The following is an 11,707-nucleotide window of genomic DNA, read 5'->3' as shown; positions in this document are numbered from 1 at the left end:
GAACACGAACACACCTGCTGTGTCTGACCTGACCTACTGACACGCTTGCTGTGACGCCGGCGCTGCTCACTCTCTCACCCTATCGATTTATTCATTCACTGGTTCAGTCTCCGTCTGCCGCTAGATGGCGCCGCTGCACCGCTCTTCTGTCCTGTCTCCCGCGGGACATCGCAGACAGCGCACCTGTCTGTCAGAGCGCCTTTCCACAACACACACATACACACACTAACACACTGTCACACACTGACATACACACACTAACACACTGTCACACACTGACACACACACACTAACACACTGTCACACACACACTCAAGCCGAAAAATGTGCGACAGTCGAGTCCCCAGGGAACCCTCTAGAACCTGCGCTGCTTTGTGTCACATTGTGTATATTTACGCCCGATAATATATACGACTTATTATTATTATTATTATTATTATTATTAATCAGTAGTGAAACTAATAATAATTCAATGATTAACCACTATTATGGTGAGTTGCGGACGGCTCTTAGCACAATGCTCGTGTGTGTTGCGGGTTGTGTTGTGCTCTGGATTTGAACACAGAAACTGAGCCGCTCCTGACCCGGGAGATCATTATGATGATGATGATGATGATGATTATGGGGCGCTAATGGCTTTAACCCTTTCGACGCCTCGAACCCGTTTCCCCTTTAAGCCGAGACCCGGCCGCTGCTGAGCCCGAGTCGCTCTCCTGGGGGAGGCTGAGTGTGGGATCAGACACCCAACAGGACAGCGCGACTCTCTCTCTCACACACACACACACACACACTATCTCTCACACACAAAACACACACACACAGACACACACACACACTATCTCTCACACACAAAAAACACACACACACACTATCACAAACACACACACACTATCTCTCACACACAAAAAACACACACACACACTATCACAAACACACACACACTATCTCTCACACACTATCTCTCACACACAAAAAACACACACACACTATCTCTCACACACAAAAAACACACACACTATCTCACACACAAAAAACACACTATCACAAACACACACACACTATCTCTCTCTCACACACAAAAAACACACACACACTATCTCTCACACACACACACACACACACACACCTATCTCACTCACACACAAAAACACACTCTATCTCTCTCTCTCACACAAAAAACTCACACACACTATCTCTCTCTCTGTCTCTCTCTCTGTCTGTCTGTCTGTCTGTCTGTCTGTCTGTGTGACGCTCTGGGTCGAGGCATCTCCCAGCCCTGGGACAGACACCGCAGCTCTCCGCGGCGCGGTTGCCCTTTTAAGAGCCCCCGGGGGGATGCAGCTCCGGGGCCGGTCCTGTCTGTCGTCTCCTGTGTCTCCTCTCCTCCGCCGTCAGGAGCGCTTTATGGTAATCAGCCGCTCGCAGGCGCAGGCAGCAGCAGCAGCGGCGGCGGCGCGGAGCCATTTTGAGGAGAACAATCGAGAGGAGAGACGCGGAGCCGCCGAGCGGCGGATAAAGACGCCGACAGACAGACGCGTCCGTTCGCGTCCCGCAGCTCCTTCCAGGTTTTCCGGGTTTTCCAGGTTTTCCAGGTTTCCTTTGTTTTTGTGTTGTTTTGTCCCTGCCGTGGCAGCATGGGGACGGCGCCGCAGCGCAGGAGACCGGCTCGGAGGAAAGTTTGAGCGGCGTCTGCGGAAAACAGCTACGATAACCTCCAGAGCCAGAGAGAGAGCCAGAGCCGGAGACGGACAGAGGGACCGGGCGATGGGGCGACCCTCCAAGGGGACCATGCGGGTCCCGCACTGGGCTCTGCTCTGCACCTGCGTGCTGGCGCTCTCCGCGCTGTCCGACTGCTACCGCGTCCACCTCGGCGAGGGCGCCGCACCCGGGACGCTGCTGGCCAGCCTGGGACCGGGCAGCACCTGCCGGCTGGATCAGGTGATCGGCCCCCGATTCACAGACGCGCTGCTGGAGACGGACGCGGCGGCCGGCACGGTGTCCCTCTCCCAGGCGCTGCGCTGCGCCCGGCTGCCCCTAAACCCCTTCACCCTGTACACCGCCGCTCACTGCCCCGGCGCGCCGGGCTTCAGCCACTTCGTCGCCAGCCGCTACGAGGTGCATCTCCACGGCAGGAGCTGCTTCTCCAAGCACCGGAGGAAAGCCACCCGCGACGTGGATGTAATCAGCCTGCTGCCCCTGCACAGCCCCCAGCCACAGTGCTACCAGCCCGGGGCTCTGCTGTTCGGCGTCGGCGAGCTCCTGCCAGGCTGGCTGGCCCCCTGCGGCTTCCCCTGCAGGGTGGCGGGTGACCCCGGAGTGCACTTCTCCGACAGCGGGCTGTTCGCCTCCCGCCGCCTGTGTCTGCAGCGCAGCTCCCTGCTGGCCCTGGACATGCAGTGCGACAGGTGCGTGGGGGAGGGGCCCGGGGCCCAGGGCCCTGTGTCGGTGCTGTGGCGGATCGGACTGGGCTCCTTCAGGCAGCAGCACCTGCACCGGCTGCTGCGCCTGGCCGCGCACTCCCCCGCTGGGCTGGTCAGCAGGAGGAAGAGGAACGTCAACTCCAGCCCGCAGTTCCAGCCGCCCATGTACCAGGTGGCGGTGCCAGAGAACCAGCCGGCAGGCACGGCCGTGGTGCTGCTGCGGGCGGTGGACACGGACGAGGGTGAGGCGGGGCGGCTGGAGTACTCGATGGATGCGCTGTTTGACAGCCGTTCCAACAGCCTGTTCAGCCTGGACCCACAGACGGGCGCGGTCAGCACCGCCCAGCCTCTGGACCGTGAGACCAAGGACACGCACGTGTTCCGGGTCACGGCTGTCGACCACGGCTCCCCGCGCCGCACCGCCATGGCGACGCTCACCGTGTCGGTCAGCGACACCAATGACCACGACCCCACCTTCGAGCAACAGGACTACCGGGAGAGCGTGCGCGAGAACCTGGAGGTGGGCTATGAGGTGCTGACGGTCCGGGCCACCGACGGGGACGCCCCGGCCAACGCCAACATCCTGTACCGCCTCCTGAACGGCAATGGCTCCAACAGCGTGTTCGAGATCGACCCGCGCTCCGGAGTGATCCGCACGCGCGGCACGGTGGACCGGGAGGCGGTGGAGGCTTACATGCTGCTGGTGGAGGCCAATGACCAGGGCCGTGACCCTGGGCCACGCAGCGCCACCGCCACTGTCTCCATCACGGTGGAGGACGACAACGACAATGCGCCGCAGTTCAGCGAGAAGCGCTACGTGGTGCAGGTGCCTGAGGATGTGGCGCCTGGCACAGAGGTCCTGCAGGTCAGTGCCAGCGACCGTGATCGTGGCAGCAACGCCGTGGTCCACTTCAGCATCATGAGCGGCAACACGCGGGGCCAGTTCTACATCGACGCCCAGACCGGCAAGGTGGACGCGGTCAGCCAGCTGGACTATGAGGCCAACAAGGAGTACACGCTCCGCATCCGTGCTCAGGACGGCGGCCGCCCCCCCCTGTCCAACATCAGCGGGCTGGTGACGGTGCAGGTGCTGGACATCAACGACAACGCACCCATCTTCGTCAGCACGCCCTTCCAGGCCACCGTGCTGGAGAACGTGCCGCTGGGCTACTCTGTCCTCCACATCCAGGCCATCGACGCCGACTCGGGCGATAACGCGCGGCTGGAGTACCGGCTGCTGGACGTGTCGCCCGGCTTCCCCTTTGCCATCAACAACAGCACGGGCTGGATCGTGGTGGCGGCCGAGCTGGACCGTGAGACCGTGGACTTCTACAGCTTCGGCGTGGAGGCGCGCGACCAGGGCAGCCCGGCTATGTCCTCCTCCGCCAGTGTCAGCATGACCATCTTGGATGTGAATGACAACAACCCCGAGTTCACACAGAAGTCCTACAGCGTGCGGTTGAACGAGGACGCGGCGGTGGGCAGCAGCGTGGTGACGGTGTCGGCGGTGGACCGCGACGTCAACAGCGTGGTGACCTACCAGATTGCCAGCGGCAACACACGCAACCGCTTCTCCATCACCAGCCAGAGTGGCGGCGGCCTGGTCACGCTCGCCCTGCCGCTAGACTACAAGCTGGAGCGGCAGTACGCGCTGAGCATCACCGCCTCCGACGGAACCCGCTCCGACACGGCACAGGTCTTTGTCAACGTCACGGATGCCAACACACACCGGCCCGTGTTCCAGAGCTCGCACTACACAGTCAACATCAACGAGGACCGGCCCGTGGGCACCACCGTGGTGGTCATCAGCGCCACGGACGAGGACACGGGCGAGAACTCCCGCATCACCTACTTCATGGAGGACAGCATCCCGCAGTTCAGCATCGACCCCGACTCGGGCGCCGTCACCACGCAGACGGAGCTGGACTACGAGGACCAGGTGTCCTACACTCTGGCCATCACCGCCCGCGACAACGGCATCCCGCAGAAGTCCGACACCACTTATCTGGAGATCCTGGTGAATGACGTGAACGACAACGCGCCCCAGTTCCTGCGTGACCGCTACCAGGGCTCGGTGCTGGAGGACGTGCCGGCCTTCACCAGCGTGGTGCAGGTGTCCGCCAGTGACCGCGACTCGGGGCTCAACGGCCGCGTCTTCTACACCTTTCTGGGCGGCGACGATGGCGACGGCGACTTCATCATTGAGTCGACCTCGGGCATCGTGCGCACGCTGCGCCGGCTGGACCGCGAGAACGTGCCCGTGTACGAGCTGCGTGCCTTTGCTGTGGACAAGGGCGTGCCGGCGCTGAAGACACCCGTGGACATCCAGGTGTCGATCCTGGATGTCAACGACAACCCGCCCGTATTCGAGAAGGACGAGTTCGACATCCTGGTGGAGGAGAACAGCCCCATCGGCCTGGTGGTGGCGCGGGTCACGGCCTCGGACCCCGACGAGGGCAGCAACGCACAGATCATGTACCAGATTGTGGAGGGCAACATCCCTGAGGTCTTCCAGCTGGACATCTTCTCCGGGGAGCTGACCGCCCTGGTGGACCTGGACTACGAGAGCAAGGCGGAGTACGTGATCGTGGTGCAGGCCACCTCCGCGCCGCTGGTCAGCCGCGCCACCGTGCACATCAAGCTGGTGGACCAGAACGACAACCTGCCGGTGCTCAAGAACTTCCTCATCATCTTCAACAACTACGTCACCAACAAGTCTAGCAGCTTCCCCACCGGTGTGATTGGCCGCGTCCCTGCCCACGACCCCGACGTCTCAGACACGCTGCGCTACACCTTCGAGCATGGCAACGAGCTGGACCTGGTCATCCTCAACAGCAGCACCGGGGAGATCCGGCTCAGCAGCGCGCTGGACAACAACCGGCCCCTGGAGGCCACCATGACAGTGTCTGTCTCCGGTAAGAGCCGGGCTTCTCTCTCCCTGCTGCGGGGTGTGTGTGTGTGTGTGTGTGAGTGAGCGTGTCTGTCTGAGTGTGTGTGTGTGTGTGTGTATGTGTATGTGTGTGTGTGTGTGTTGTTGTCTGTGTATAAGTGTGTTTTTCAATTGTTCTTCCCCTTCACACAGTTAACCCTATTGCCTGGCAGCAGCCTGAACTTTCCCCGAGTCCCTGTCCTTCTGGGGTGACACGTGTGTGTGGGCTCTTGTTTTCGCTGCTATTGCGGGGGTCGCAGTCTGTGTGCTGCGCTGGCATGACACAGGGACACAGGCTGCTGACATGGCATCACCGTATTGATCTGTTCAGCCCTAATGAGTGCTGCCAAGCGGGCCAGCGTGGCGGTAGTCCCTGCACTCATGGCGTGTTACTCTGAGGAGCCGGTGGGGCACGTGTGGTTGTGTGTTGCTGTGTGTGGATGCCTGTGTGTTTTTTTTCTATGGTAACGAAGCGATGCCGAGGGACCCTGGATTTTTGAGGAAGCCTCGTTGAGTTATAATTAGGAAGTTTGTTGGCTCGGGCTGTGCTGGGCCCATGTCTGTGTGCGTTGTGTGGTCCTGTGTTCCTCAGACCAGTGTCTCAGTCCTGGCCTTGGCGACCCCTGTCCTGAGCACGGAATCCAGCTGAGCTCTCAACTACTTCGTTACTAGTAGGGGACTTAATTTAACTAATTGTTTGCCTAATCTGAGCTCTTAAATGATGCTAGACAGCTGTAGAGTTCATGTTGGGTGTGAAACTGGGTGTGCAGCTTGAAATCTAAACTTTGTATAAGTGACACAATGTAAAAAGTCAAATGAAGCACATTAGTTCAATCAAGTAATTGAGAGCTCGGTTGGAAGAAAAACCATGGGGGCAGGGCGTCCCCAGGGCCAGGACTGAGACCCAGTGCCTCAGACTGAGACCCCTGTCCCACTGTCTGTGTGGCTCCCCACTCTGGGTCCCTCTTACACTGTCTCTGTACGTCCCTGATGTCAGAACTGCTCCTCTTACCCAGCTGCTGGACCCCTGCCATGCTGGGACATGTCTGTGCGTGTGACTGTGCTCTCACACCCGGCACAGGGGTGTGCTGTGTCGCTAGTGTGTGATATCTGTTGGCAGTGCTGTACAGCAGGTGTGTGTTGATGTTTATTTCTTGCCGAATCATGGGAAATGACATCATCATCATCATCATCATCATCATTATTATTGCCTGATCATTGTGAGTGTCTGACCGCTGTGTTATACTGTGTCAATGAGGATTGTATTTTTATTGAAATTGGAAAGCCTGGGCTTTTAAACCGGACTGAGTTCTCCACAGCGGGACGGTGCTGTGGGAGTGGACAGGGCTCTCGGCTCGGTAGTGGGGGACAGATGTGAGTGTCCTGTCTCGGGGCGGAAGGGGGACAATGAGGGGGCGATCGATACAGGTCGGCTCAGGCTGGGGGGCTCAGCTGTCTCTGTGCCCCCACAATCAGGAGCCTGCGGTGAGCGTGGCCTGTCACACCTGAACCAGAGGAGCGTGGGAGCGTGTGTGGGATGGAGTGATGAAGTGGGAGAGAGTGTGCGTAACAGAGAGTGGGAGAGAGAAGCAGGGACACGAGAGCGGAATGAAGAGAGAGAAAAAGATGGGCAGAGAGAGGGAGGAGGAGGAGGGCGAGCCAGAGAGCAGTTGCAGAAATCAGAAAATCGGGAATTATCCAGGATGATCTGCACTAAACCCTGCGAACACACAGACACACACAGACGCTCTGATCCGCCAGCCTGCGCCAGCGGGAGCCCAGAGACGCCTGTCTGTGGGGGGGTAGATCCTGCACTTCTCTGGCCTGTGAGCGCGGGGGAGGGCATCTTCACTCACTCAGAAGACTGCTTCTCTATCTCTCTTCCCCTCTTTCTCTCCTTCTCTTCTCCTCTCTCCCTCTCCCTCTCTCCCCCCAGCGGGTCAATAGGCAGTGAGCACAGCCGAGCAGAAAGAGACGCTCTTGACATAACGGATTTAGACTGTGGCTCTATTGTCCACTGTGGTGACAGGAGCTGAACATGCCAGAGCCCTGATCCCCCCCCCCCACACACACACGCACACGCACATGCACAGACACTCACACAGGCACACACACTCTCACACAGACACGATTTCCTCATCTGAACTCCTGACGGGAAACTCGGTGTGATTTTACAAATTGCCAGTGAAAGGAGCTGCAGTGAGCGGCCCGGCCTGGGGCGGCACACGCGGTGCTACTGTGTGTTTCAGAGCCAGTGCACCTGTGTGTGTGTCAGTAAGTGTGTGAGAGTATGAGTGTGAGTGTGGAGGCCTGAGCTCAGCAGGGTGCTGGCTTGGTTATGGTAATGCGGAGCGGGGGGATTGTGTGTGTGTGTGTGTGTGTGTGTTTACAGCTTGGGCCTGATGGGGGCCGGGAGCAGGGCTGGGGGAGGGGAGGGACAGAGCCAGCGTGGGCAACAAAGACCCCGACCCGGGCTGCTGTGCTGCGGTGTTACGCTGTTGGTTGAGCTGGGTGGGACAGCGAGGGGCTGGTGTGTGAGCCACCAGCGGGGGGGGTGGAAGGGAGCAGCAGGGGGGGGGGGGGGGTGGAGGAGAGCGCTGGCATCCCGACATGTCTGGGCAGCCGTGCAGAGACGGGGTCGTCGCAATTCACTCGGTCATCGTTGATGCTTTAATTGCGGGGTAGTTCTGAGAGGGAGCGGGCGTTACCCAAAATGCTGCGGGGGAGAGAGGCCCCGACTCTGCAATTACCACTGCCAACCGCGCTGGTGTTCGGCAGGTTCAGGATTCCCGGCTATATTGGTATTTATGTATAATTTGTTTTTTTGCATCGTGTGAGAATTACATCCTTTCACTAATAAGCTGCTTTGGTGGGCGATGGGAGATTAGTCACCAACTACGCAAAAGTGTGGGTGAGCATCTCAGACGGCAAACAGACAGCGGCTAATCCACTTTCACCAATCCTATTACGGGTGACATGGTGTCTCACTGCGAGCCAGCAAAGCCCGGACCCAGACCAAGACCCAGACCCAGACCCAGACCTATCTCCGTCCCGGGCACCAGCCACTATTTGTTACCTTTTCTCTGTAATGTGCTTTGAGATGCCTTTCTAACATTAATAACATTATTAACAAACCTCAGTCCCAGCAGGGCTACAGGGCCACAGTCAGCTGCTCCTGACTTACCCGATCAATTACTGATTGATTAATTGATTGAAAAAAAGGTCTCATTTGTTTGATCGTTTACAGCCTTTATTAACTTGTGTTCTCGTGGGGGGGGCGCAGAGCTGCAGGGTGTGTAGGTCTCTGTAACCCCCCCTGTCTGCACACAGCCTGGACACCCTGCTGGACTGGACTGCGTCGATTGAGGGAATAAACGGTTAAATTAGGTAATTGACAGCTCAGCTGGGATAATCCGACCCGTCCTGCGCTCTGCTCAGCTATAGTGCGGTAGTGTAGTGTAGTGCTGTGTTTTGCCTGCTGTCCGCCTCACCCCCTCCTGGGACTCCTCTCCTCCCGTGAGCTGTGTGCCGCCACAGCCGCAGGGCCGAGCGATCGATCAGGGCTATTGATCTCTCCTCACTGCCCCCAGGGCTGGACTGGAGTGCAGGAGCAGTGATTGGGTATCAAATCAGCCCAGTAGCCAGCGGACTTATCTGAGCCACAGATAAGAGCATTGTATAGAGAGAGAGAGAGAGAGAGCGAGAGAGCGTGAGGGAGAGGGTAAATATAGAGAGAGAGGGAAAGTGAGCAGTCTGAGGCACAGATGAGAAGGGGATGAAGGAGAAAGAGAAGGATGAGGGAGCAGGAAGGAGACAGAGAGAGAGAGAGAGAGAGTGTGTGTCTCACTCCAGCCCATATTCCCTCCAACAGGGAATCGGGGAAAAGCAATCCCCCCGTCCCTACAGGGTGTTATTTGTGTGACAGGAGGGTGTGTCAGGGGTGTCGGTACCTGACAGCCGGCAGCACGGTGATGACAGTGGAGGAGTGTTGGGGGGGGGGTAATTAAACAGACCGGTGCTGACGAGCCGAGCGCAGAGCCGGGGGCCGGATCCCCTGCTAATGAGATAATCGGGCACATCCTTCCCCATGCATTGTTAATGCCTTCCTTCAGGAGTGTGAGCTGCACAGGCCGGGAACACCAGAGCTCACCTGTGTGTGTGTGTGTGTGTGAGTGAGTGTGTCAGTCTGTAAGTGTGTCACTCAGTGAGTGAGTGTGTCAGTCTGTAAGTGTGTCAGTCAGTGAGTCCTCACCAGTGCAGGCTGGATCAATACTCAGAGGGCTGAAGATGTGAATTCATCTCTCTCTCTCTCTTCTCTCTCTCTTCTCAGCCTCAGAGGGTGGGGGGAGGGGTGGGGGGGCACACAGGAGCTTTGAGGGGATGATTTACAGCCCAGATTAACTACAGTCACTTTAATGGAGAGAAAGAGAAAGGAGTGGGGGAGGGTGGGGTGGGTGAGTGGGACAAGGGAAAAGGTTGTGTGAGTGTGTAAGAGTGTGTCTCAGTGAGTGAGTTTGTGTGGTGTGTTTTGTGTGTGTTGTTTGTGTGAGAGTCGGGGGGCGGCCCTCCCCAGCCCTGTGTCTTTCTGTGTTGAGTGTGTGTGTGTGTGTGTGTGTGTGTGTGTGTGTGAGTTTGTGTGTGTCTCTTTGTGTATGTATCTGTGTGTGTGTGTGAGTGTGTGTGTGTCTCAGTGTGTGTGTGAGAGTCGGGGGGCCGGCCCTCCCCAGCCCTGTGTGTCTCCGCACAGCCGCAGCCCCTCTTTGTGTGTGGATTTGAATGAGAAAGCCCCCCCTGGCCGGGTCAGTGCTCAGAGAAGGGGTTTTGTCTCGGAGCCGCTTTATGACAAGCCGGGGTCTCTGTGAGAAAACGTTGATTTTTCCTTTTCCTTTCTTTCTTTCTTTCTTTCTTTCTCCGTCTCTTGCCGCGCCACCGAGTCACTGAGCTGAGATTCCAGCCCCGGTCACTGAGCTATAGAAAGCCTGTTTAGGAGCGTAACAACATCTCTCCCTCTCCCTCCTGCTCTCCCTCCCTCCCTCCCTCTCTCTCCAATTCAAATTCAAGATGAGCTTTATTGGGCTGACAAGTTGACACCAGTGTTGCCAAAGTGTTTACAGATACAGTGAGGAGAACAAACATAGGGGCAAAATCAAAGTTTAGTTCAATCGCTTTACAGACTCTCTCTCTCTCTCTCTCCCTCCCTGTAGCTGCACCAATGTCAAACTCTGTGTGTTTACGGGTGAAATAAAAACAAAAACACCGCTACTGTCCTCCCTATTAACTCTGCAGTGTCCGGGAGCGCTCCCCCCTGTCCCCAATCGCTGGCAGTGTGTATGACCTCTCCCAGGACTGGCAGGGGGGTGTCTCCCAGTTAATGATTCATCTGGGTGAACCGGCCCGAGGGGGTCAGGCATTATGCTGGTGGGGGCGCTTGGAGATGGATGACACAAATCCCTAGTGAGCTCCTCCCACAGGCGCTCTGAGGCAGCCATGTGTGAGAGCTCTTACACTGACCATCAGGGTGTGGACGACAGAATAAAATAGGCAGAGAGAGACGACCGACTGACACGCTGACTGACTGTTGACTGCAGTGTGTTGAGGTGCGTCGTAGAAGTGCGCAGGCTGTGGCACGGGCCCCTCTGACACCAGGGCCAGTGTCGTGGCTCGGTTCTGTAGCCTCAGCTGGGCCACGTTTCTCTTTTATCTTTTAATTGATTTTGTTTTCAAACCTGGGCCTTTGAAGTAGTTCCTGCAAACCTGCTTTCAGCAGCACTCTGTTGTGAACCCCCCTTCCCTCCCTCTCTCTCTCTCTCTCTCTCGCTCTCTTTCCCTCTCACCCTCTCTCCCATGCACACGCCAGCTCCATCCTGCGGCCCCCAGTAACGGAGCCCCCGGAGGGCTGGTAATCCAGGCCTTTGAGATGCTAATTGCGCTGCCCCCCCCACCCCCTCGTTGTGCTGCCGGACTGGGGGGCTTGTTTACCCTCAACACCTTCCTTTTCTTTTTTGCATTTTAAACAAATTCCAATTAGCGAACTGCCACTAACGAAGTGGAGGCTGGGGGACTGTGGGAGAAGCGACCAGGCAGGGGGGACGGAGGGGCTCTGAGCACAGCGAGAGAGGGACAGCTGATGTGTGTGTGTGTGTGTGTTCAAGTGTGTCAGTGAGTGTGTGAGGGCAGGAAGGCTTGTGTGTCGGCCTGTTCCAGCTCTTATTATCATTGTTATCATCATTATTAGGGTTCTGTTGCACGATGACCTCTGCACGGAGAGCCGGGCGCGTCCTGTCCGTCAGGAATTACTTATTTTTCTGGTTTCTGCGCTGCTCGGATGATGGCAGCGCTGCAGTGAAGGATGCAGCTT

General features: G+C 57.6%; 1 protein-coding gene across 1 annotated transcript in view; it reads left to right on the top strand.

Annotated features, from left to right (window-relative positions):
- The first annotated feature begins 1,107 nt into the window (after positions 1 to 1,107).
- Positions 1,108 to 11,707, top strand: part of celsr2 (cadherin, EGF LAG seven-pass G-type receptor 2) — a 48,668-nt gene continuing 38,068 nt past the window's right edge. Inside the window, exon 1 of the mRNA XM_066703037.1 lies at positions 1,108 to 5,335. Coding sequence (XP_066559134.1) covers positions 1,336 to 5,335 — 4,000 coding nt within the window. The 5' untranslated portion in view covers positions 1,108 to 1,335. The remainder of the gene's footprint in view (positions 5,336 to 11,707) is intronic.

This window comes from Amia ocellicauda, chromosome 5 (assembly GCF_036373705.1).
Source record: "Amia ocellicauda isolate fAmiCal2 chromosome 5, fAmiCal2.hap1, whole genome shotgun sequence".
Lineage (NCBI taxonomy): Eukaryota > Metazoa > Chordata > Actinopteri > Amiiformes > Amiidae > Amia > Amia ocellicauda.
The sequence above is the reverse complement of the archived record's forward strand: the minus strand, read 5'-3'. Positions and strand labels throughout refer to the sequence as shown.